We start from the raw sequence: 24256 nt of genomic DNA on the forward strand, positions 1-24256 counted from the left end.
GGCCTTCCTTGGGCATATTCTTGTCTTCTTCAACCTCACCATCCTCTTTAATCATCTCAACTTCATTAGCGCTAGAATTACAACTATCTAAAATCTCAACATGATCTCTTGATGTTTTCATCATTCACTCAACTTGATAGGTTTTCATCATTCTTTTGATGTTTACACGGTCAATGATAGCTTAATAGACAATCAAATTACGTGTAGTATATATATGGCTCAATACAAAACTCTAGAATAGACCTTAAAGATTTCAATACAAAAGTTGTAAGAAAATCACACGAAATTCCAATCCATTTATATGTTGCTGCTGTATGTGGTGCACCACACAAGTTGAAAAAAAGATGAAAGAAAAGAAAAGTAAAGAAAGACCAAGATATTGATGGAGACGTCAGACCAAGTATAGAGAAAAGAGGCAAATATTATAAGACAAATATTAGTTGATAGAGAATGACAAGGAAAAGTCACGAGACCGCTTGGTTTGCCTTATAGACCAGACATGCATAAGGGCCCACAACACATTTATTATCATAAAAAATGATCGATACATAAAAAGAATGTTAGATAAATTAATAAATATGTTCCTTAGATTTTAAAAATATAATCATGAGGTATGTAAAATAAAAAAAAGATTATAAAAAGAATGAGAGAGAAAAATGCCTACAAGTTGCACCTTTCAGTGAAAATTCATGAACCTTAGAATGATTTGTGGATTTTGTGAGACAAAACAAAAATGAGGGACTAAACAAACAAAAAGTTTTACCAGACACGAGAGCCCCACAAATATTGGAAACCAAATAGAGAGCTCCACAAATCTTTATAAACCAGATCGTATTGTAGAGAGAGAGAGACGGATATATGAGGGGAGAGTGAGGGTGGGGGAGGATCCAAGTAAACTATTTTTATTACTTGTGTGAGGGAGCAAATAGAAATTTGTGGAGACACCTATGTGGCAGCCTTCGATTGGCTAGTGTAAAAATTCACTTCTCACCCGACCGACTCTAAGTGCTACCCTATTTGATATTCATGAGCATTGAGCAATGGCATCTAGTTAACAATTAGGCACTGGATTAACCATTTGGGCTAACCATTTAAGCATTTGAGATAAAAACATTGCTTATTCATTTTTCAAAGTGAGTGAAGATAATTATTAAATAATTAATTTTTTATATAAATCTCATATTTATTTATATTTTTAAAATAAATACAAAACGCTTACGCACTTTTTGATAAAATCTATTTGCATTACATAAGCCATTAGTCAAACATTTTGATTTTGATTTTATTTTATTTTTAGTTACTTAACATATATGTCTTCAACCGTAGTTTTAGGCATATTTTTTCTATCTTACTTTGTCTCCCAAACAGTAACTCATCTCTTTCTCTGGTACCTACATAAGCATCTTGATTAAAGAAAGGATAAAAAAATATTATATTTTAATAATATAGATGAAAAAATGACTCGTCTAATGTGCGATGTATTTCATTAAGAGTATAATCTAGGCAAAACTTTCGGTAAACTTTTATTAATGAATAATGGTACATACAATAGTAGAGTGTGCAAGTACAACATAATCATTTTAAAAAAAAGTAGGGTCCACTATTAAAAAGTTAGTTTTTTTCTATGTAGGTCCGTATTTACTCAATTTTTTTAAAGAGATTGCGCGACGCTTGCTCACTTTACAACTGCAAGTATAATTTATCTAAATACCGCTTTTTGATTTTTAGCTACCCACTTGAAGTTTGAATCTTACAGTAGATTAGCTATCTCATTCTATATAATAATAAAATATTATTTTTTATTTTTTATCTACTTTTTAATGCATATTTATTTAATTTTTAGATAATTTTTAATTTTAATTTTCTTTATTTTAAACTATCTATATGATAGAAAAATTCTATATATCACACTTTTATCCCACTATGATGAGGTGATATTAACCATCAATTTTTATTTGTTTATTTTTTGTCTACATTTTAACCGGATTGTAAACAAAATAAATTGGTACAAATCAAACTCAAAGGATTGTAAACAAATTTAACTCAACGAAAACCTATTGGAAGGGAGTTCTTGTATCTAGTTGGCCAGGCCTAGCCCACTTTGTTGAAATCGGAGGCATGTGACTTGGTGGATTAGGAAATGAAAGGAAGGAGACTCGAGCCAACATAGGAAGGGAGGAGTAAGCAACATGCCCTCAGATGCACTACATTAATGAGGGAAAGGTCAGTCAAGATATTGTCCCCGACAGGATCGGATGCATTAAATGCGATGTTGAATGGCCCGTGCTAGAAGTCGAGGTCCCGTCTATGATTGGAACGGTTGCATTAAATGCGACACTATGTTGTTTGGAACAGAAGGTGATCATCACAGAGACAGGAAATACACATGTATAAATAAGATAAAACAAATAAATGCGTAAGGTTAATCACTATTACAAAACTTCTAGCTCCCTTTCTCTTTTTCATCGGAGGTGTCACGGACACACCTGACCACCCTCTTTTACTCTTTTGTAGGCGCTTGACAGTGTTTGAAACTGGTGGCTACAAAATAAGGCTGAACATCTATACAATTATAAAATGGTTGTATTAATCTCAAATATCGTGACCGTATTAATCTCATATTTACACAATTATAAACTTTAATAATATCTTTAAGATTTAGCAACCCAAATCTTTACAACCCAAGTTAACTTCGTGTTTCGTATGTCTTTGGATTGGGTTCTAGCAATTCGGATCTTGAGTCTTTCACTTGCATACTTAAAAAAAATGGAGAGTGGGGGGCCTTGGTGGTGGCCGAGGAGTCTCGATGCTAAAGTTAGTGTATCATCTTAGTAGTTCGTGCGTAAGGTTAGAAAAATAAGAGTGAATTCTTCATATCTTGGGGTCGGTTTTTATACTAGATTTCTGGGTGAGGACAACTCACACCTGGTTTTGGAGAGTCCATGTCACTTCAATTGTTCGCTTAGTTAGAGTCCTTTAATGCGGTGTAACTTCTGGGACTGCGTCATTAATGCGGTGTAGAGTCTGGATAGTGGCGCCATTAATGCAGCGTGATTCTCTGACTTACTTTTCCTTATGGACGCTCCCTGTTAAGCCCCTCCATGTCTCATGTCAGGAGATTAAGGATTCTCCATATTTCCCACCCACCTGCCTGCGTAGGTTCCCAAGGGCAGGGTGTCATTGGGGTGGTGTAAGGGCAGCGAGTCCTATTTGCTCCTGCCATCCGTTTTTCCTACTCGTGGGTTTTGCTCATGGGCCGAATACTCTGCAGAGACCCATTGACTCCTTTTAGTCGAGGGTCGTTGGGCTTGACTTGACTTGACCAGGTTCTCTGACTTGCTTCCCTCGTATTCCTTCGTGTGCTTGCTATATAGGCCGATAGGGGGAACCCCCTACACAAGTATTTGTTTTACATACATAAAAAGTACAACAAACTATACATCAAAAGAATACTATAGTCAACAACAAAACATGATATTATCCATCACATTAAAATTCATTTAACATTCTACCTATAGGGGTAAGTTTGTTTTTGTTGGTAGAGAGAGAAACTCCAACTTCTCTCTAAATAAAAAATAAAAAATCTTCCAATCCAAATCTTGTTTTGAGGGGGTGGGAGCTTTGGCTCCTCCCCCCTCACTTCCCACTATCCATATTTTTAGTCTGTTTGTTTTTATTTTTGTGTTTTTTTTTTTTTTATTTTTTTTTATTTTTTTTTTCAGATCTGATAAAGGTGAGCACTCTCGGGTGTTTATTGTATGTTTTTTCAGATCTAGCTTTTGTTCATCTTCTTCAGTTCAGAGATCTTTTTTCCTCTTCTTCATTTCTGGAAAACCTTTTTTTCTTTTTTCATTTTTTCCCTTTGACCCGAGTGAGGTTTGAGCCACCAGGATCGGTCACTACTAGGGCAGGTGTTGGTCAAGAGGGGTGGGCGATGCTATGGTCGGTGGTGGCAGGGCTGATGCTCGTGCGTAGGAGCCGCCTACACAGTGGAGGACGGTGTCCGTGCGAGAGCTGAGTGCTCGTGTCGCTTGGACTTGTGAAGCTGCTGCTTGCGGTGGGCGTGCTGTCTGAGCTCACATCGGTGCTCATGGTGGGTGCTGGAAGTAGCAAAGGGGACGAATTAGGGAGAGAGCAACAGAGGGGAGGAGGCATCAACACAGAAGCCGTAGGAAGAAGAAGAAGAAGAAAGGAAAAAAAAAAAAAATTGGAAAGGGGGCGATGGGTTAGGAAGATATGAAACCCTAAGCCCCACTTGTAGTTTTTAATTATGTTTTTATTTTTTCATGTGTATCAGTTGGTAGTTTTTGTTTTTAGTCATTAAAAAAAATGAAAAGGCTATTGGACTTGGTGCCCATAGCAGTAAAGTCTTGCATTCCTCCTCCCTGAGAGAACGGAAGGGGTCAATGCTTATCTTCTTTGAAAGATTGGTCGTTTAGTTTTATTTTTACAAAACAATTTCTCTGTAAGGACATAGTTTTATAGAAGTTAAGATAATATTCGCTACAAAGGAATTTGTGTGTGGGGTGCCCCAGATCAGATGCGTAGTTTGACTTGTAGTTCAGAGTTTTCCTGTATTGATAAGTCACAACTGTAATTTCGATTTATTAAATGAAATGAAGTCTATTTTTACTAAAAAAAAAAACAATCTACCTGTAGGGAGAGAGGAAATCATGCACATATATTATAGCGTAGAAAGAAAATAATAGATATGAAATATGATATCATTTAATAAAAGGAAAACACTAGTTTCACATGCCACCGAATTTATTTTTAATTTGTTTTTACTTAATGATTAAGTGTTTTTAAATGAACATGTGATTTTTTTATTTTTAAAAAATATTTAAATATTTAAAAAAAATGGTGAAAGAAAAAGTTAAAAAAAAAGAAGATGTTAACTTATCTATAGAAAATTTCAGCTAATGCCATCTGTAGATGTAACAGCGTCCTCAATAAAAAATTACATCGTTGGATGTGCTTAGAAAAAATAATGTTAAAGAAAGAATGCATAAATTATTATTATCTCACTGCATATATATATTTTTTAAACAATCTCACTGCATAGGCTGAACTATTGTTACTAAAAATAAAGATGTATATACCATGGTTAATTCAATGCTGATCTATTTTGAGATAAAATAAGCAAATTTGGACATTTTATTGATTTTGCGGCTTGCCTATGCCCAGTGTTCTAAACGAAAAAAATTAGCCTTGCCACGTGTACGGGTAAAGATTAGGATCCATAGATACCCATTGTGATGTGCGCAGTTTGGGATCATTCCCGAGTCCCAAAACCCTAGCCCCTCTCTCCCTCTAAAAAGCAGAATTTGGGTTGTTAGCAGCAGCGCCGAGCACCAACACTAGCACCAGCAGCCATGGTTTTTGCTCGCCTCTCAAACCCTAATAATGCAGAATGCCGTTTTTTCTGTCAATCGGTCCGTAATCTCACTTTCACTTTCCTTATTTTTTACAGGGTATCGATTTGGTCGCCGGTGGCAAGAGCAAGAAGTCCAAGCGAACCGCCCCTAAATCAGACGATATCTACCTCAAGCTCCTCGTAAAGGTCCCTCATCTCCCTCTCTCGCTTTCGCTCCCTTCCCTGTATGTGTGTGGAGCATTTTGATTTATGGTTGACGTGGATTGCTTATATGTGAACAGCTGTACCGTTTTTTGGTGCGGAGGACAGGGAGCAATTTCAATGCGGTGATACTGAAGAGGCTCTTCATGAGCAAGGTCAACAAGCCGCCATTGTCTCTCTCCAGATTGATTCGTTTCATGAAGGGCAAGGTACCTCTCTATCTCTCTCTCTCTCTCTGTATCTTCTATTTGGTTGCTGAGAGAACCGAGGAGAAAAAGAGAAGAAAATATACATGAAAAGAGAAGAAAATATACATTTGTTTAGTCTTTTTTGGTGTCTGAGGAGTAGGGACATATCAGTTCGGATCTTGCAAACTTGAAACCATTTGTTTCGTTATTGGCAAACCTGATAGATAAAAAGACAATTCGCTCTTATGTTTAATTTGAAGTAGAAGACCATACCTCTATCAACACATTCGTTATAAATTTATAATTAAAATTGAACTTATGATTTGCTCTTCAGTTAGTGTGTTTTGTTCGGGTCCGAAGGGCTTTATGATCTTAAATAGTGTTTTTCATCCTATTAGTGCCTTCTACATTGATTGAAATTGTATCTTATATTGATGATTAATAGGGCTTGTGGTTTTTATATAGGGGGATAAGATTGCTGTGGTTGTTGGGACTGTGACAGATGACATCCGAGTATACGAAGTCCCCACCCTGAAAGTGACTGCCCTGAGGTTCACAGAGACTGCAAGAGCTAGGATTGAGAAGGCAGGTGGAGAATGCTTGACATTTGACCAGCTGGCTCTCAGAGCTCCTCTCGGACAGAACACTGTATGTTATTTAGAACTATTGCTGAAGTCACTTTGTTTGTTGTGCCATCTTAACTAGTTTTTCAGTTTGCGTTCTCTTAGTCATTGACAGTTAAAAATATTTTATCATGCGCTGTATGTAAATGGTTTTTTAAAATATGAAATTCATTTGAATACTCATGAATTGAATAATGTTAATTATGCTTGACTACCTTTTTATGGGCAAACAAAATTTTATTGATATTATGTTTGGTTTTTAGTGATGTACATTGGATGGCTGTCGTTAGTTACACGAGGCTGATACATATGCAAACTAAAATGCAATTAGATGAATATGTTGTTAGCATGGATAGTTTATTATAGATCAGTATATAAAATTTTCCATTTACACAAAATAGTGGCTTTTGGTGTTATTGGACTTTATTAATGATTACTCTAGTTTATTATTCATGTAAATTCTACGCACTTTATTCCTGGAACTTCTGTGCATAGTTGATGGGCTAGCATGATCTGGCTTATAATGTTCTCAGTTATTAGGAAATGGTGCATCATATTGATGTTTCATATGAAGTCATTAAAGCCCTTGATGCCTTATGTGTTTTTGGCTGCCTATTGGAAAGGATGCCAAGGGGGTGTTATCCAATAATACAAGAAGCACATGAGAGATGTGTGTCTATTGTTGGAATTGAAATGTATATGAAATCTTATAAAGAAAGGGAAAGTATACTTTTCATGTAATGCCCCAATGGAATTTCCAAACAACAAAGCCTATACTCCACAAGAACTAGTCAATGATACAATTAGAGTTTCATTGGAACCTTATAAAGAGCAATAACTTTTTCTTCCCAAGGAATGTGAAATCTCATTCACCACCTACCCTTATCGTTATCATATGGGGTATCACATTCCATCCCCTAACTAACAGACTTTAACTACCAAAGCTCACCCTTGACCAATTTTGGCTGCTAGATGAATGGGAAATACAATTTTGGGAGTTAAATCTAAATGGAGGGTGCACGTACAGCTTTTTGATAGTAAGAGGATGCAATGTGTCAACTTTGGTACTTATATAAAAAAATGTGTCGACTTTGGTAGTTTGGGGTACATATTACAACAACATGTGTTAGTTAGAGGGTGTATAGTATAGAAGAATCTAGATTTGGAATAGCATTTGTGTAATTTTTTTTTTAATTTTGCCTGGTGCTTCTCTAGCACTAATGAGGCTCTATTTTTTAATGTAATTTTGCTAGCTGTTGAAAGAAAAAATATAATTTCAGATTGTTCACATGAAAGATGCAATTTTTTGCTTGTAAATACAATTTCCAGTTATTTTCTCTGTGATTGGTAACCTTATGGCACCCTTTGGTTCTGGTTACTAGAATTTGCATTGGGGATCATCAGAAGGTTAGGGTTGCTGGGCAAGCTTGGTAAAATCTGAAATGTTTAAGCTGAAAAATGAAAAAAGAATACTGGAACGGAAGGATGGACCTTTCAATATTTAGAATAAGCAAATATCATTTTGTATTAAAGGTGGAGAGGGTTTTGCTGGAAATTCAAACGAGTTGTTTGTATTTAATTGATAGAACTTCATTAATTCTATATTAGTCAAATATAATGGATACACAAATCAAAACGTCTTGCACTCCACTCCACTCCACTTTTCTATTAAAATATTATTTTATATTGAAGTGAGAGGAACTGTTTAGGAAAATGATCAATGACAAATGCTGCAGGTCCTTCTTAGAGGTCCCAAGAATGCTCGTGAAGCTGTGAAGCACTTTGGACCGGCTCCAGGTGTGCCACACAGCCATTCAAAACCCTATGTACGATCAAAAGGAAGGAAATTTGAGAGGGCTAGAGGAAGAAGGAACAGCAAGGGCTTCAGAGTTTAAGCTACCAAACTTTTGCATAAAACACAAATGCACTCACCGATTCTGTGCGAACGTGTTGCAGTTCTGGCTCCTTTTTTATGTTACATTTGGCAGGTTTTCTTTTTTCTCAGGCTTTTTTCCATTATTAAAAGAAAATTTTATATGGCTATCCTTTCCATTTAGTCCCGAAATCCGTTGGATATTAAAGTTTATTGGATGCTTTTCTTGAGTTTTGTGGTGCCAATTTATTATCATTGAGTAGCTTTTTTTAAGCTTAGATTATTATTTATTGCTTCAAAATATCTGTATAATGCAATATGCTTTGATGCGTGGGTATCTGATGTTGCCTAGATGAGTCGATCGACTCGCATGGTGTTCTTTGGATGTGTCGTGAACTCAAAGCTGAGTTATTGTTTTCTTGGGTACTTGACCCGTTGACCAAAAAGCAAGAATCCTCTTTCGTTCATCAGACCAAGTTTGTTTTTGCAAATGAGATAAATTGAGAAATTAAAATTAAAAGTTGAATAAAATATTGTTAGAATATATTTTTTTAATATTATTTTTGTTTTGAAATTTGAAAATGTTGAATGATTTATTTTATTTTGTTTGAAAATTTAAGAAAGTTGTAATGATTATGTGAGATGAGATGAGTTGAGAGAAATTATAAAAATAAAGAGGTCTCAATCTTCTATTGTGCGGTGCAATGACACTGGCCGTGATAATGAATGTAATGCTAAGTGCCAAAGGGCTTGGCGGTGCTGATGGATCTTCATGCTGACTGCGTTGCACCATATGGATGGATGTATGGTGATGTTAGTTGACGGGGGAGGAAGCTCGACAGAGATGGTACGATGAATCGATTATCAGGTGCAGTGGGACTTCCGGTCGAGCAAACATATCCAAGCTTGATTCTTACAGGGTTTCTTAGTTCTGTTTTAACCGGGCCGGCCTGATATGAGCTCTACCTATTTAATATATATGCTAGTTTTTGAGAGGAACCAACATATATGTAAGATTGTGTGCTTCCAGCCGAAGAAAACTACCACACGTTCCTCTTTGACAGTCTTATACGTGTTTAAGTATTGGAGTTATTTTATTGTCAAGTTAGTCTTTAGAAGTAGAACATACATGTGTATCGTTTAAATGGTAAAATTTGATTTGTAATATTTAAATTTTAAAATTTATTTTTCTAATTAAATTACAATAGCAGTATTCTTAACTATTGTAGGTGAGGTCATTAGTGTCATTGACTTGTTGAAAATTTTAACATGAAACATTAAATTTTAGGATTTTTGATTTTCTATAATTGATGAAATTATTAAATAATAACACTTAGAAAACCTACATCTCTTTATTGCAGTTTGATAGAAAATATGACCTGACTATGAAAGAATGATCATCTTAACAATTTTAACTCCGAGTGTTTTTTGATGGCTAGATATATAATTATATTGTAAGTGAAAATCTTTAACCCTTTCGGTGCTTAAATAGACTTCTAGGCATTAGGAGATCTAGAGATATTTGTATCTTACTATAATCCATTCATTAAGGTGTAGTTTGGATAGTGAGACGAGATGGTTTTAGACGAAAGTTAAAAGTTGAATAAAATATTATTAGAACATTATTTTTTAATATTATTATTGTTTTGAGATTTGAAAAAATTAAATTATTTATTATATTTTGTATGAAAATTTAAAAAAAATTGTAATGGTGAGATGTGATGAAATACTTTCACTATCTAAACAGAGTTAAGTGATATAATTTGAACTAATATAAACCCATAGACCTCACTGCTAAGTGATATAATTTGGACATTGAATACCTTATAGGACTTCCAGTGGAGCAAACCACTTTGTTGGTAATATTATAAAAAGTGAAATGATTTGTAACAAGTTTAAATAGACAAGTCCAACGTAAGTCTTTGTAAAAAAGATGATCTCACTTTGAAAAAGTATGTAAAAAAAAAAATCATTCTTTTAAGTGCGACTCACTTTTTTTCAAAAAATTTAGAGTTTATCTATTTGAAATTTGTATATAGCCTTAGTCATGTTCTTAATATTAGGATATTTGTTGATATGTTGTTGTTATGTAATATTAGTCTGCCGAATCTTAAAAAAAAAATGGTATAAATAATAACCATAAAATATATGTTCAACCCAACCTGAAATTACGTCCACTAAATTTTTACTTTGCTCCTATGGTATTTGTACTGTCGTTTGGGTGTTTTGGCTGTGGCTGTATATACATATGGTGATGGGTACTTGTGGTCCGGGCTGTTGTGCGTTGTGGCATATTGGTTTGCAATGGAAGAGTGTTCTTTTTTGGTGGGCGGTTGGGATTTGTAGTGACTGCGATTGTGGGTATTTTGTTGTACAGATGCAACGAGGAAAAAATAAATCAATCTTTCATCTTTGTTTTGCGATGGCTTACGTGCAGTCGGCATTTGGATCACATCATGGTTGATACAAAATAATCTCAATTATTGCTCAAATTTAATTTAAAGATGCAAGACAAACACAATTGAGATGGGCGATGGACCGAAAAAAAAAAAAAAAAAAAGGTGGACTAGAGATACGAAGAAATTATCGTGAAGTAAATTCACAAACTGACGTGATTAATAAAATTCGTTAGATCTATTTTATAAAAAAAATGATTTATACAACCACCTGATGCAACCGGCTTGTCCATGTCACCCATTTCATTTTCCTCTTCCCTCTCCATTTCGTTCCCCCTCTCTCCCTCGAAATTTCATTTCCCCGATCCCTCTCCCTCCCTCCCTCCATCTCGTTGAACCTCTCCCTCTCCCTCTCCATTTTGTTTTCACCTCCCTATTCCTCTCCATAAATCCATCCCTCACCATCTCCATGGAAACATTGCATGGGTTGACTAAAGTAGGAACCGACGACGAGAAGGAACCGAGAGGGGAGAAGGAACCGATTGCGAGGGGAGAGATGGTAGCCGCCGTGCTTTGGCAAGCCGTGAAAGATGTTGGTGGTAATGGCTCTCCTTTGCCTCTCCCAATAGATCTCTTCATGATGAGTATGACTGGTCGAAGAAATTGGGAAGGAGGGAAATTGCAGTGATGTATTATTTTCTTTGTTTATTGTTTTGGTTTTAAAATTAATTTGGGAATTGTTCTGCAATTTAAGCCATACATTTTTGTATAAGTACAACCATATAATTGAATTTATGTGCTGTTCTTTGGATTTTTAATTGCACGAACGTTGTTATGTTTAGCAGGTTGTTAACTAGGTGTTTGTGAACTTTTCCGAATAATCTGGCTTGTTTCTTTAGGATTTGCTTAGATCTTGGACGAACAAAATTTTGTTTTTTATTTTTTATTTTTTTAAGTTGTGGTTTTGCATTGCATTCATCAATACAGGAACAATTTTGCAAATGTGTCTGTGCTCAGTATTAAGACAGACAATTCTCAAGAAGTTGTTGCAGCAGTTAAGGGAATCTCTCATGCACAGGCCACAACAACATCCTCACACAAAGCAGGAGCATAACAGATCAATAACAAATTATTTGAGGCCTTGCAAATAACAGATTTATTCTAGAAGATTCCCTTCTAACAAATTTCATGATTGTGAGCCGTAGGATTGAGTTTTGTATAATCTAATTGATCCTTATTCTGCTTGTATAAATAGAGCTCAGGAATTATATGTAAAGGGGTGGAAAATATATGAAGAGGATTTACGAAACAAAGTATTCTCTCTTAGTGATATTTCTTCGAGCACCTTCTGTGCATCTTTAACTTTCTTCTTCAGATGGCATAGATTTATTACTCAGAGCCTTTATGGGTGTTTTGGCTTTCTTATGTTGCTTACTCTGAAATGCAATTAGTTGAAAGGGGGGGAATTACTAATGTGAGTTTCAAATGCATGTTGCAGGAGGATCTTGATGGTACTGAATCACTGATATTGAATTAGAGCTTCAGGTTATTTTATTTATTTGTTAGTTTGGGATTTGGAACACGTCTAGTAAAAAGGAAGAGAAAAACTAGGTTGCAGCGTAAAGAATCATGGCAGCAACCTTGAGTATTGCCAAGGGTCTTACCCACGACGGGGACCACAAATTTTCCTCTATTTTACTAATGTTGTTTCAATCGGATTTTTTTTTTTAATTATTACCTCCGATTGCTTGTAGCAAAACTGTTTTTATAATAAAAAGTAACTTTATAATCTAACGTGCTACATTAATCTATATTATATTGTGAGTTTATTTTTATATAATCCTTTTGTAATTAAAATATTTTTTAAAATGAAAATAGAGAAAATCATAAGAGACTGTTAAAAATATAATATAAATAATTAAATCTATCAATTTAAAGTTTTAAGACAAGTGTTAATTTTATATAATATCGTAACAAAAATTTTAAATATGAATTTTGATTCTACGCTATATTCTACCGACTGAAACTTTTAGATTGAAGAAGAAAAATGAAATAGACTAACACGTCCTACTACATTGAAAATCAAATAATCAGAGATATATCTCTTTGTTATAATGAAATGAAAATAAAGTAGTGGACTAGGAGATTTTTATCGAAGGGTATTGGTTTGAAAGGAGGAAATGGACTAAGCTCTGGGTGCGCGGTAGAAGCCATGCACATGATTGTCCACATACAACAGGGAGATTTCCTGGATAAATAAACGTACTAAAAAGTAACAGTTTTGGTGTTGTTGTTGGAACTCGGGAATGGGTACAATCGGGTCAAGAAGTAAATTTGACTGCCCAGGCCAACATTAATCATAAATGAGTATTGTTTGTATCCCATCAAGTTCATAAGTATTTTTGGAAGGGCTTTCTTGTTTTCTCATACAAATGGGGCCATGTGTGCTTTTTGGGTGTTTATACTTTATACATAATACGGTTGATGAGATAAAAGCATGATGACATTCATGAATCATGACTACTGTTGTCTTGTACATCCCTATCCTTCTCATTCCTTTTGTGTGGTGTTTGTACGCTTTCCAACATATTAATCTTAATGAAACTTGAATAATGGTATTTTAAATAGTACTATCAATCTAATGTGTTTTAAGTGGTGATATCAACAAATGTACCCGTAATTTAGCTTTACAGACAATCAAGTTAGAGTAAAAATACACATCGATTTGAAATAAACCCCAACAAGTTATGATTATTAAGTCATTAATGGGTTTTTGTAGGTGAAAATGAACTGCAACTTTTACAGTGGTGCAGAAAGGAATTTTTACTTTACTGTCATGGTTCCTTCAGTATTTCACGTTCAGATGAACAGAATAAAGAAAATGGATGATCCCTTGGTTGATTTATTGCAACCAATGCTCTGGAAAGTGGAAACTTTCCTTCTGGCCAGAATCTGTTCTGTTGGATGATATCATGACGCTGTGCTTTTTATATTTGGATATATTCCGTGTGTACAGGGTCGAGATCAGAGAACTGTAAAAATGATCACGAGTTTCCTTTTGGCAGCATAAATAAAAGAGAAAAGGTTACCGCTACCTTAAGCCTCACATCTTGTATATTTATCTAAAATTTTATATTTTTATCTTATTTTATTTATAAATATATCTAAAATTATTTTTATTATATGGATAAAAAAAATAAAATTATATATTTCTAAATAAATATATAAGATGTAAGATTTATGTGTAGAATTTAACAAAAAAATATGAAAGATTTTATTGTCAACTCATCGAGTAGAGCAGTCTTGTACTTTTGTACCCACAAATTTATCATTAGTGTAATTATATAAATATTTTTAAATATTTTTAAAAATACATTATTTTATTAATAATCACTTCTTAATTTAACTATTAAGAAATAAAATTAAAATATCCGAGCGATAATTTTGATCGGATAAAATCATGGGGCCGTGTATCATTTTCTATTTAGTAAAGTATTTATATTATATAATTTGATTTAAAAAATAAATTTTAAATTTTAAATTTTACAAATCAAATTTTACAATTTAAATAATATGAAATATGTGTTCTACACATCGACTTAATAATATAATGACTCAAAATAAAATTATCACACTCGAGAAATAATTGAGTCATTTTCTTTAATCAATGATTGTATTTAATTATTAACTTAAAAATAAGAATACAAGAAGATGAAATGAATGACTTTGTATATGTTTGTGATTGCGGTGATAAATATAATTTATATTTTTAGGATTTATAGATTATAAATTAAGTAATAAATTATCCTATTAAAATATTATTTATTATTTGGTAATTATATGTTTAAAACATTTTGAAATATGTTATATTTATTTATAAATAAATTTAAAAAATGATTTCTAAAGTAGAAATGATGATTATTTGATATTTGAAAAATTATAATTATATTCTTAAAAATTTAAAAATTATATGAGTATTTTCGCATGACACTGAATAAAAATCTCATTGCAATAAATGTAGTGCAAGTACCAAATATAAAAAAAAGCAAAAAATAGGCTACGTTTGAATTTTGAATGGATCTCAAATGAGCTGTGAAAAATAGTAAAAAAATAATAAATAATAACAAAAAAATAATAATGAGTTTGGGAATAATATTAAAATATTCGAACTAATCAATAATAGCCTAAAGAAGTTAGATTCGGACTCTATTCTTTGACCGAGTCAACGAGGGAATATTGAAAAAAACATACATCTATTTTGACCGTATTTATGCTTCATCCGATGTTGTCTATGTACTTAATTGGCTTATTTATTTCATTTTCAGCTTTTGTAAATTTCATTCAAACTGTCTAACTAGCAATTCCAGCTTTTATTTCATATAGTGACTGATGCTATTAATTATAATGTTTTTAAATATCATTTATCTTTTATACACCCTAATGTAAAAGTCAATTAGATAATCATATTATACTATACGGTGAGGACGTGGATACTAGAATTTTACCGCACGTAATAAAAGCAGCTTTTCCACGGCACGGCAGAGGATTTTGATACTTTTAGAAGGGAATTAATTACTACTCCCGCCAAAAAGCTCAAAATAGAAATAACCAAAACCCATTTTCTGACCGCATAGGAACCTTCCTCGTCCCTTTCCAAACCACCCCGGCCTCTACAACCGATGTAATCTTAAAACCCCTCAGTCTACCCCTTCCCCTCTCAGGCTCATCTCTCTCTCTCTCTCTCTCTCTCTCTCTGAGTTATGGAGGATAACCCGAGCTATGCTCTCAACGGGAAGATTATGCTATGTTCGGTGGTCACTCTATTCCTTGTCGTACTCATCATGGTCGGCTTTCGTATCTTCTCTCGATGCTGCTTCCACAGTCACCGCCGACGACGCCGGCGAGCCCTCGATTCCTCATATTACTCCGTTACCCCCAACACCACCACCTCTACTCAAGGCCTCGACACCTCCATCCTCCATGCCCTCCCAACTTTCACCTACTCCTTTAAAACTCACGACTCTCCGCTGGAATGCGCCGTCTGCTTATCCGAGTTTGAAGACGACGACAAAGGCCGAGTCTTGCCCAAATGTCAACACTTTTTTCACGTCGAGTGCATTGATACGTGGTTCCAGTCTGTCTCTAATTGCCCGCTGTGCAGAGCCCCGATTGTGGCCGATATTTCGGTGTTGAAACCCGACATCGCTTCCGAAACGGAGAATGAACCCGTTGGTACACTGACAGAACCGGCTCATACGGAAGCAGCTGAAAGGGGTGTCCCGGGGTTTACACAGCCGGTGAATCTGGGACCCAATGGTTGCCGGAGAAAGCCATCTGAGCTTATGGGTGTAGTTGTAGAGGTGCCTCGGCTGGGAGGGTTGGATGAGATGGATTCGGGTTCACCCGGGGAATATCGGGTACTCTCGTTGAAGAGGATGTGTAGCATATGAGGGGAATATGCTGTGATGCTCAAGAATCGGAAGTCGAACCCGAGAGAAGGAGCAATGGGAGGCTGTTCCGTTTTAGCAGAAGCATTACTGTCTCAGAACACATGGCAGTTATCTTAGCAAACGTGGCTTAGGCTTAGCTTAGCTCACTCTTGTTGGATGTACATAACTCCTTTGTTGAACACTGTTTTCCTTTGATTCCAACTTGCAATGTTCTTAGCCTAAATGCATGACAAAAAAACTGAAAAAACTAACAAGAAACTTAAAACAACAGTGATTGAATGGCATTGCTGATAAAAATTGGGTGTTAATTTAAAAGAAAATTATTTATAGGCAACATTTTTCACAATAATGTGTTAAATGATGGATAGTTTTGTAAAATATTTTATAAAAATAATATTTTTTTATAAAATTATTTTTATCTTCAATATTATTATAAAATGTGTTGTATATCAATACTCTAATTTAAAACGATCATTATGTTATAATTAGGCAATTTAGGTTCTTTTAAAGAAAGGAAATTGAAGGAAAAAGAGGGCGGGGCAAATGTTGAGGGTCATAAACGGTAAACCGTTCTACCTAGGACCTATATATTTATCTTGACTGAGTCAGTTGTCCTATATTTATTGATTGTATAAAGCTAGGTAGGTGAGGTTGCAGTCAGTAACATGCGGGTTCTCTAGAGACTACTCGGTAGGGGTGGGCAGCGGGACCCGTATCCTGCTCCCGTCTGCCTCGCCCGCATGGAAAATGCCCAGCGGGAGTGAAGGGCAAGATGACCCCAGCCCCAGCGGGGCCCTGTCCAACCTCTTAGCTCCACTCCGATTTACATATATAAAAAAATATTTTTTATATATTTATATATAAATATATACAATTTATTAAAAATTTAAAATTATATTCAAGTTATTAGATTCCATTCACCTCCTAGGCCAACAATTATATAAGAGGCTAATGCAATATAATAGTCATACTTAACGCCAATGCAATTCAAAATACAACTCTAATAAGTTTCTATTTTTTTTAATTGAAATTATATTATAATTTAGGTCTGAAAAAAAATTTCAAACAAAATTTTTTTTTATCATTGGATTGAGCGGGGGGCTGGACAGGATGCGATTTTAACTTCACTCTCCAGTAGCGGAGTAGGGGGCCCTGCCCCCACCTCTCGAGGTCGAAGACGGGGTATGAAACCCTCCCATTCGCATGGGGGGAGGGGGGGGCCTCACCCCGCACCATGTGGGTAGCACCCATAGAGACTAAGTAGCTAAGGTGAGGTTGATTGTAAGGCATGCAGTAGTCACTTGCCAAGCCTGGCCCTAAAAGTCATTGGAACTTGGAATGATCCAGTTATGTCACCAAGGCAATTTTAGGCCCGATTGGGATTGAGACATGTTTAAATCTTATCCATCAAATCTTATCTCATTTCATTTCAATATTCAAACATCATAAGTATAAATACTTAATTTTTAATTTTTTTTATTTAATCATTATAATTTTTCTAAACTTTTAAATAAAACATAAAAAATAATTCAATTTTTTTAAATTTTAAAATAAAAATAATATTATAATAAAATTTAATTTTATATTAATTTTATTCAATTTTTTTCTTTTATTTTTTAAAATTCTATAAAACATTTTAACTCAAACTATTTCTAATTTTCGAGATCTCCATAAGTCGGTCTGCCTTCGGATATTAGGCCTAGATAATGTGGGCTTCTTGGTGTGATGGGCGTGCAACAAGGTCAGCTTAATAAACCTATACAGATTTATTTAGTTTTTTTCAAAAGCTTACACAATAATGTTTCCAATTTGATGCCTTGAAGCACATGATCAGTTTTGGCCCATGAAAGACTATGCACGTGTGTTGCATTTATGTATTAGAACTTTAGGGTCGAGAAGCTCTTTTGTTTTTGGGTAAGTTAACGTTGAGAGTAATGTATAAGGAATATTGTGGTGTGAATTGTAATACGTGTATTTACCAACTAAATACTATATTTATTCTCAAATAAAATCGAACACAATGTATTTTATGCTAGTTTAATAACCAAGCCTTATGCAAACTCTTTATAAAAAGTAGATCTCACTAATAAAAAATAATTTTTTTTAAATATTTTTTAAAGATGGAATTTATTTTTATAAATGCTTGTACGAAACTTCTCTATTTAAAATTTATACAAATTATTTCCCAAAAAATAAATATACAATAGTAACTAATCATGTGGAGTTATAATCAAGAAATTATTATCAATATCTTGTCATTTAAGTTGTCAAGATGATTACTCAGACGTTGCTTTTGCCTTATCCATTCCCTTTATACAATATCTTGTTGTTGCCTTATCCATTCTCACATATGTCATGAGTTATTTCAAGCCATCAGCTAGCTTTTGTAAGGAGTTGGAGAAGATGACGACAAGGTTCTGGTGGGGACAGAGAAATAATAAAAAAAAATTCATTGGATGAGGTGGAATTGTACGTGTCAATCTAAGTTTAGAGGAGGTATGAGCTTTAAGGATTTACAGTTTTTTAATATGGCACTTTTGGCTAAGCAAGAATGCAGGATTTTACAAACTGAGGGTTTTCTTTTACACCGAATCTTTAAAGCAAGATACTTTTCACAAGGGAATTTTTTTGCCTCTAAGCTAGGACCAAACCCCTCTTATGCATGGAGAGGGATATAGGAAGCCAAAAAATAATTGTTGCAGAGATGCAGATGGAGAGTAGGGATGAGAGAAAATATTCATATCTGGAAGGATGCTTGGATTCCTGGCCACAAGCCTTTGGTGGATGAATTGATATTGAGGGAAGATACTGACATGGAAGACACAGTGGATAATCTTATTGATTCAGAATCAAAAGGATGGAGGATGGATCATATTAGAGCTCTCTTTAATCCAATTGTAGCAGCTGACATTTTGAAAATAAGGTTGTCATCAAACCAGTATGAGGATAAATGGATATGGACACAAGAAAAAAAAATGAGATTTTTAGTGTTAAAAGTGTGCGAGGGAAGGCCCATCCTGAAAGGGCCTGAACCTAGGAAAGCCCAACCACGGAGCCCAGGCCGAAAGGAGGCAGCTAAAGATCCTAGGCCATGGAATCAAAGACCGAGCACGCAACACATTCCAGAAGGGCCCAAGTCCAAAGGGGGCTAAGTTACAGAATTACCAGCCCAAGGGAGAAAGTTGGGAGCTCGGGGCGAGAGGATCGGGAAGCGAGTGTAAACTAACCCAGGGTGGCCTGTCAACACAGGGCTTGGGAGCATCAGATGGAACGTCTCGGCGGTCGGTGAATTGACAAACCCAATCACTGTGTCGGACGCACGCCTACGTACAGACAGCGGCACGCGCCAGGTCCCAGGGTCACAGATCCAAGGCACGAAGCAACCCATGCCAGTGTTAGAGAATCCGGCGCGCGACGGGAGGTTCTACGTACAAGGGACGACTCACCCACGATTTGGCACACACTTGCATGGTAAGGAGGTGGCGGCATGCAACGACCCATTCCATGAACAAAGGACGGCTCGCCCGCGATCTGACGTACGTTGGCATGACAGGGAAGTGGCAGTTAGACAAACCTAACACGACTAACACAACACAATCTCTCGCTATGCCATAGACTGACACCTACTGGAGCGACAGAGAATGAGTGGTGGCAAGCCTGACGCCTGACATGCCATGATCTCACTCAACAGAAGAACCCAAATCAGGTATAAATAAGGGAGAGCCCTTCTACTGGGGGCTCTCGACTCAGCTGTCTAACAATCATACCATGTTTTGTATTTCTCTCTTCTTCGTCAGTGAATAACCTATTGACTAAGGCATTAGAGTGACCCCGAAAGTCACCAAAGCCTCTATTTCTTCTAAGTAGTAGGCGACGTGGAGCTTGGGTCTTGTGGAACTGCTCGGGTTGCAAAACACAACATCAACAAAGTGCTTATAGACTGATATAAGACTTGAGTAGCAGCAGCGATGGGGAGACTTCGAATGCTGCAGGTCAGAGGAAGCTATGGAAAAAGTTGTGGAAGATGCAGGTCCCGAAGAGAATTCAAACTTTTGCATGGCGAGCTTGTAGGGATATATTGCCTACTCTTACAAATCTGAAAAAGAAAAAAGTAGATGTGGAAGATAGATGTTGTTTCTACAAGGCAACCCCTGAGGATGCTCATCATGCCTTAGTTTCTTGTCCATCATTCAAAGGTTTATGGAAGAATTATATGCCTATCATGCAACAGTTGCCTCTAGACTTGGATTTATTGGCTGTGACTAATTTTATTCTTGATAGAGGAACAAAGTTAGAGTTTACAATGTTCTTTCTTATAACCTGGGGCCTGTGGTTCAGACGCAATAAGATGCAGATGGAACAACTTTTGCTTCAGCCCGATCAGGTTATAAAGCATTCTTTGTCTATGCATAAAACTTTTACTGATTTAAGAAGTTCATCAACTCAGAGTGCCAAAAGAGTATATAGTTGGAATCCTCCTCCAAGAGGTTTTCTAAAATTGAATGTGGATGGAGTTGTGTTTTCAGATGTAAGAAAGGCTGGAGTGGGGGTGGTACTTCGCGATGACAAAGGTAAACTAGTGATGGCTACAAGCAAGATTGAAAATGAGGTGGATAATCCATCTACCATTGAACTGTTGGCCTTATTAAGAGGTTTACAACTGGTTGTCTACTTGGGATTTTCAAAACTAGTTGTTGAGAGTGATTGTATGTTGCTGGTTCAAGAACTTAAAAATGAACAAGATTCTTTGTTAGCAAATGATAATCTTATTATGGAAGCTAAGAGCTTGCTACAACATTTTCAAGAGGTTGAAGTCCAATATGTGCATCGAATGAGGAATGAGGTAGCTCATAGATTGGCACGTTATGCTTGGAATGTTGATAATATTTCTATGTGGTGGGAGCATCTTCCTACTTTTGTTGATCATTCTCTTTGGATTGATCAAAACAATATGTATTGAGGTTTTATGAATGAATGAATGTTTGGTTATTAAAATAAAAAGAAGTCAAGATGATTAGTTTCGATTGTCTGACTAAATTGGATGATTTAGAAAGAGACATACATATTATGCAAGTTCTATAACATTTTAATGTTGTCTATTTAAGATTTTTTGATTGCGTGGATTTCACGTGAACATTATCACTCAGCTTTGCATTAAACTAGTCAATTTGATTAAACAATTCGATAGATTGTAATTCAATAAAGGGGCCATCCAAAACTCTAACTGAAAAAACGGTGGGCACTCTCTGCACACAGCTTTCTTTCTACTCTTTACTGCTGTAATTTAGAAGACGATGCCATCACGCGTTGGCACATTTTTCAATCTAAATGGAGTCTGTATTTCGGTACAGTTTTACGAAAGACCCATGTTCAATTCGCCATTTTGTTGACTTACATGGTTACTTGAAGTTGCAACCAATCCGTTGTTGCAAAATATGATCATGAAATTGAGTTTTCCCTTTGGATATTCCTTGTCAATGCAAACCAAATGCTGTCTGCGAGAGGCTGACGCTATCACCATGACAGTGTCTGCGTTAGAAGCACGTAAAGGACATTAATCCGAAACCATAGAAATGGAAATTTATCATGGTTGATGGTACGTACCCAGGTTTCTTCATGAATTGTGGTCCTCAAGTCAATTCCACCCAACTTCAAATCAAAGATTTCATTGGAGACGTTCTTTTTGATTAGCCATTAATTTCTGTGGTCTTCTGAACATTAGATAATTTAGATTGTTTTTTTATTGGGTACAGAGAACGGACAGCTAGCGGGACTTAAATGGGTTGTTAGGTCTCTGAATCATCTGATTCATTCATAATTGCTTCTGATGAATTTTAGTCTGGCTCAAAGCAGTACATAAAGTCTCTGTTCTTCAATATTATTTGAAAATAACTGACATTCTTGAATGCATTGTGTACTATCATCGACTGTCAAAACCAAGCTGTTTTTCAAAAGCTTGGCCTTTCACATGCTTATCAAGTCTCATTGATAAAAAGAAATGAAGCAAACAAATAAATAAATGAATGAAAAAAAAAGCCAGCTGTATGTGTTCATATGATCAAGCCACCAGCGTACGGCACTCCTGTTTGAGGCAGCCAGTCATCCCCTAGCAAGAAGTTTGCCACCGTGAAATTAGCAACTTCCGTGGCATTCATCACGTGGTAACCAGACCATGTCACTCTGTTTGTAGTGTTTGATCGGGGTCCCGTGTTGTTGTACTCTGCATAATACAATGTGCTTAGCGCAAATTCCCCATTCCACGCCATCCAACCAGCAGGATTTATCAATCTATCCATGAAAGTTTGCACATAAACTGTCCTGGAGTACTCCTTCCACGGTCTTCCCAAGTACGTCTGAGTTGTGCCATTGCTCGATGCCAATTCATCTGCAGCTCTAATCCTACAGTTCTGAATTGAAATACCCGTGTTCTGATTGGGGTCTGTTCTTCCTTGCGCTGTGATGGCATTGAATTGTCCACTCATCGGCAGCCGAGGATATAGGTTACAATTTTGGAAAACAACTGCAGCGTTTCCAAATATAAAATCGACTGTGCCATATATGTCACACTCTCTATAAAATTGTCGGAGGGAATGTGTGTATAAGGTGTCCTGGTACGCTTCAAAGCTGCAGCTGTAAAACGTAGACAAGTCTGCCCCATTTCGAAGTGCCACCGCCTGGTGCTTGATTGCCCCGGCTGTGTTGCGGAAAGTAATGTTCACGGCCACGAACCCTGGTGCGACCACAGCTGCAAAATCAACATGAAACCCATTAGATCTTTGATATTATATTTCTTACTACATATATGAGAGAGTATATGATATCCATCCTGCATTTCCAATGAACATTGAAAATGGAGCCATTTTAGTTCATTCTGGCACGCTAACTAAAAATTAAATTGTTTGTACTAGGTGGGAAATGATTTATATATACCAAACGTTGCGGAATTGAAGGTTGTCCACCCATCAACGACGCTGCGGTTGCCCGTGATAATTGTCTGGTTGATACCATCTCCAATCATCATCAAATGCTTTTTGTTCTTGGCAATGGACACGTACTCTTCGTAAACACCTTCCGTGACGTAGATCAAGAAGTAGCCATCGGCAGGAACAGAGTTGTTTGGAGCTGCAGCAATGGCGTCATTAATGGTGGTGAAGTTTCCAGTTCCATCTTGACTCACGGTCACGATGTCAGACACCATAACCTCATCATCATTATCCGTCGACTGCAGTAGCTTTCTACGACTCGCTGACTCGTAAATAGCTCGCGTCCGGCTCGACATTTTTAAGGGCAAGCGTCCATTTTTAAAACCAACTTGTTTCCTCTTAGGCTGCCATGCTGTGCTTTTCTTTTTTCTAGGCACCCAACCCTTGGTAAAAAGAGCTAGAGAGACGCTATACAGCTTAGTGTCATTAGCAAGTGGGACTGCGAGGCCCTTCTTTATGCTCCAAGCTGAAGCCGTGGCTTGAAGGCCATCCGAACAAGTTTGCTCGTTGGTTAAAATGGCGCTAAGAAAAGTTTGGATATCCTCCGCTCGCTGGCTAGAAAGAATTCTTCCAGTAGAGTTTACAGTTTGGAAGGAGCTCAAGAGGAAATCCATGTTAAGTCCGGCAAGCAGCCGGCAATCTTCGAGTGCCCGAATTGCTGATGTTGTCAAGGTGGAGTTGCGCCTTAGATACTTGTCCACCAGCATCAGAAATTTGCGGGATTGAGACAGTGCTTTTCTGACTGAATACCTGCTATAGTAATACACATTGGCCGTGGTTTGGTTAGGGAGTACAGATCTGCAATAAGTAGGGTCCGGGGTGGACTTGCAAACGGTTACTGATGAGACCGGGCTGGTTGAATTGCTATCAGCAAAAGAAAGAGAGACAAACAAGGAAAATAGAACGAGGTATGAAAAAGTTAAGAAACAGAAGAGCTTGGAAGTCATTATTGGTTTCAGTGATCTTTTAGACAAGACAAGGGAGAAGATAATAATATGCAGTATGGAGGAATGAACAAATGGGTTGAATATATAGGGGAGGAATGCTACACAACCTCCCATCCTCTACACACTACATTTTTTTTTAAATTTATTCTTTTTAAACTAATTTAATTTTTCTATTCATTATTCATATATTAAATATTTGATAAAATAAATAAATAAAT

General features: G+C 36.1%; 4 protein-coding genes across 4 annotated transcripts; 3 read left to right on the forward strand and 1 right to left on the reverse strand.

Annotated features, from left to right (window-relative positions):
* The first annotated feature begins 5269 nt into the window (after window positions 1-5269).
* LOC108994149 (60S ribosomal protein L18-2-like) lies at window positions 5270-8548 on the forward strand. The gene is made up of 5 exons (XM_018969250.2): window positions 5270-5378; window positions 5474-5563; window positions 5659-5787; window positions 6232-6414; window positions 8126-8548. Exons 1-5 carry the CDS (start codon window positions 5376-5378, stop codon window positions 8282-8284), a joined length of 564 nt encoding a protein of 187 aa, XP_018824795.1. The 5' UTR covers window positions 5270-5375; the 3' UTR covers window positions 8285-8548.
* Window positions 8549-15332: 6784 nt separating this feature from the next.
* Window positions 15333-16394, forward strand: LOC108994147 (RING-H2 finger protein ATL5-like). The gene has a single exon (XM_035682834.1). The coding sequence runs from the start codon at window positions 15419-15421 to the stop codon at window positions 16106-16108; it is 690 nt and encodes a 229-aa protein (XP_035538727.1). The 5' UTR covers window positions 15333-15418; the 3' UTR covers window positions 16109-16394.
* A 3738-nt stretch (window positions 16395-20132) lies between these two features.
* LOC108999774 lies at window positions 20133-21068 on the forward strand. Its single transcript, XM_018976677.2, has one exon. The coding sequence runs from the start codon at window positions 20133-20135 to the stop codon at window positions 21066-21068; it is 936 nt and encodes a 311-aa protein (XP_018832222.1).
* A 909-nt stretch (window positions 21069-21977) lies between these two features.
* LOC108994109 (probable pectinesterase/pectinesterase inhibitor 7) lies at window positions 21978-24072 on the reverse strand. Its single transcript, XM_018969207.2, has 2 exons — window positions 23039-24072; window positions 21978-22853 (listed from the first exon to the last, which is right to left on the reverse strand). Exons 1-2 carry the CDS (start codon window positions 24036-24038, stop codon window positions 22159-22161), a joined length of 1695 nt encoding a protein of 564 aa, XP_018824752.2. The 5' UTR covers window positions 24039-24072; the 3' UTR covers window positions 21978-22158.
* Window positions 24073-24256: the final 184 nt, after the last annotated feature.

Source organism: Juglans regia, chromosome 11, assembly GCF_001411555.2.
Source record: "Juglans regia cultivar Chandler chromosome 11, Walnut 2.0, whole genome shotgun sequence".
Taxonomy (NCBI): domain Eukaryota; kingdom Viridiplantae; phylum Streptophyta; class Magnoliopsida; order Fagales; family Juglandaceae; genus Juglans; species Juglans regia.

Bases quoted from the DNA above. Each gene is read 5' to 3' on its own strand.
- LOC108994149 (XM_018969250.2), top strand. The intron at 5,564-5,658 runs GTCCCTCATCTC...ATATGTGAACAG, and splicing joins ACCTCAAGCTCCTCGTAAAG to CTGTACCGTTTTTTGGTGCG. The intron at 6,415-8,125 runs GTATGTTATTTA...CAAATGCTGCAG, and splicing joins CTCCTCTCGGACAGAACACT to GTCCTTCTTAGAGGTCCCAA.
- LOC108994147 (XM_035682834.1), top strand. From the start codon at position 15,419: ATGGAGGATAACCCGAGCTATGCTCTCAACGGGAAGATTATGCTATGT.
- LOC108999774 (XM_018976677.2), top strand. From the start codon at position 20,133: ATGCAGGTCCCGAAGAGAATTCAAACTTTTGCATGGCGAGCTTGTAGG.
- LOC108994109 (XM_018969207.2), bottom strand. From the start codon at position 24,038: ATGACTTCCAAGCTCTTCTGTTTCTTAACTTTTTCATACCTCGTTCTA. The intron at 22,854-23,038 runs GTATATATAAAT...TTGATTTTGCAG, and splicing joins CTTCAATTCCGCAACGTTTG to CTGTGGTCGCACCAGGGTTC.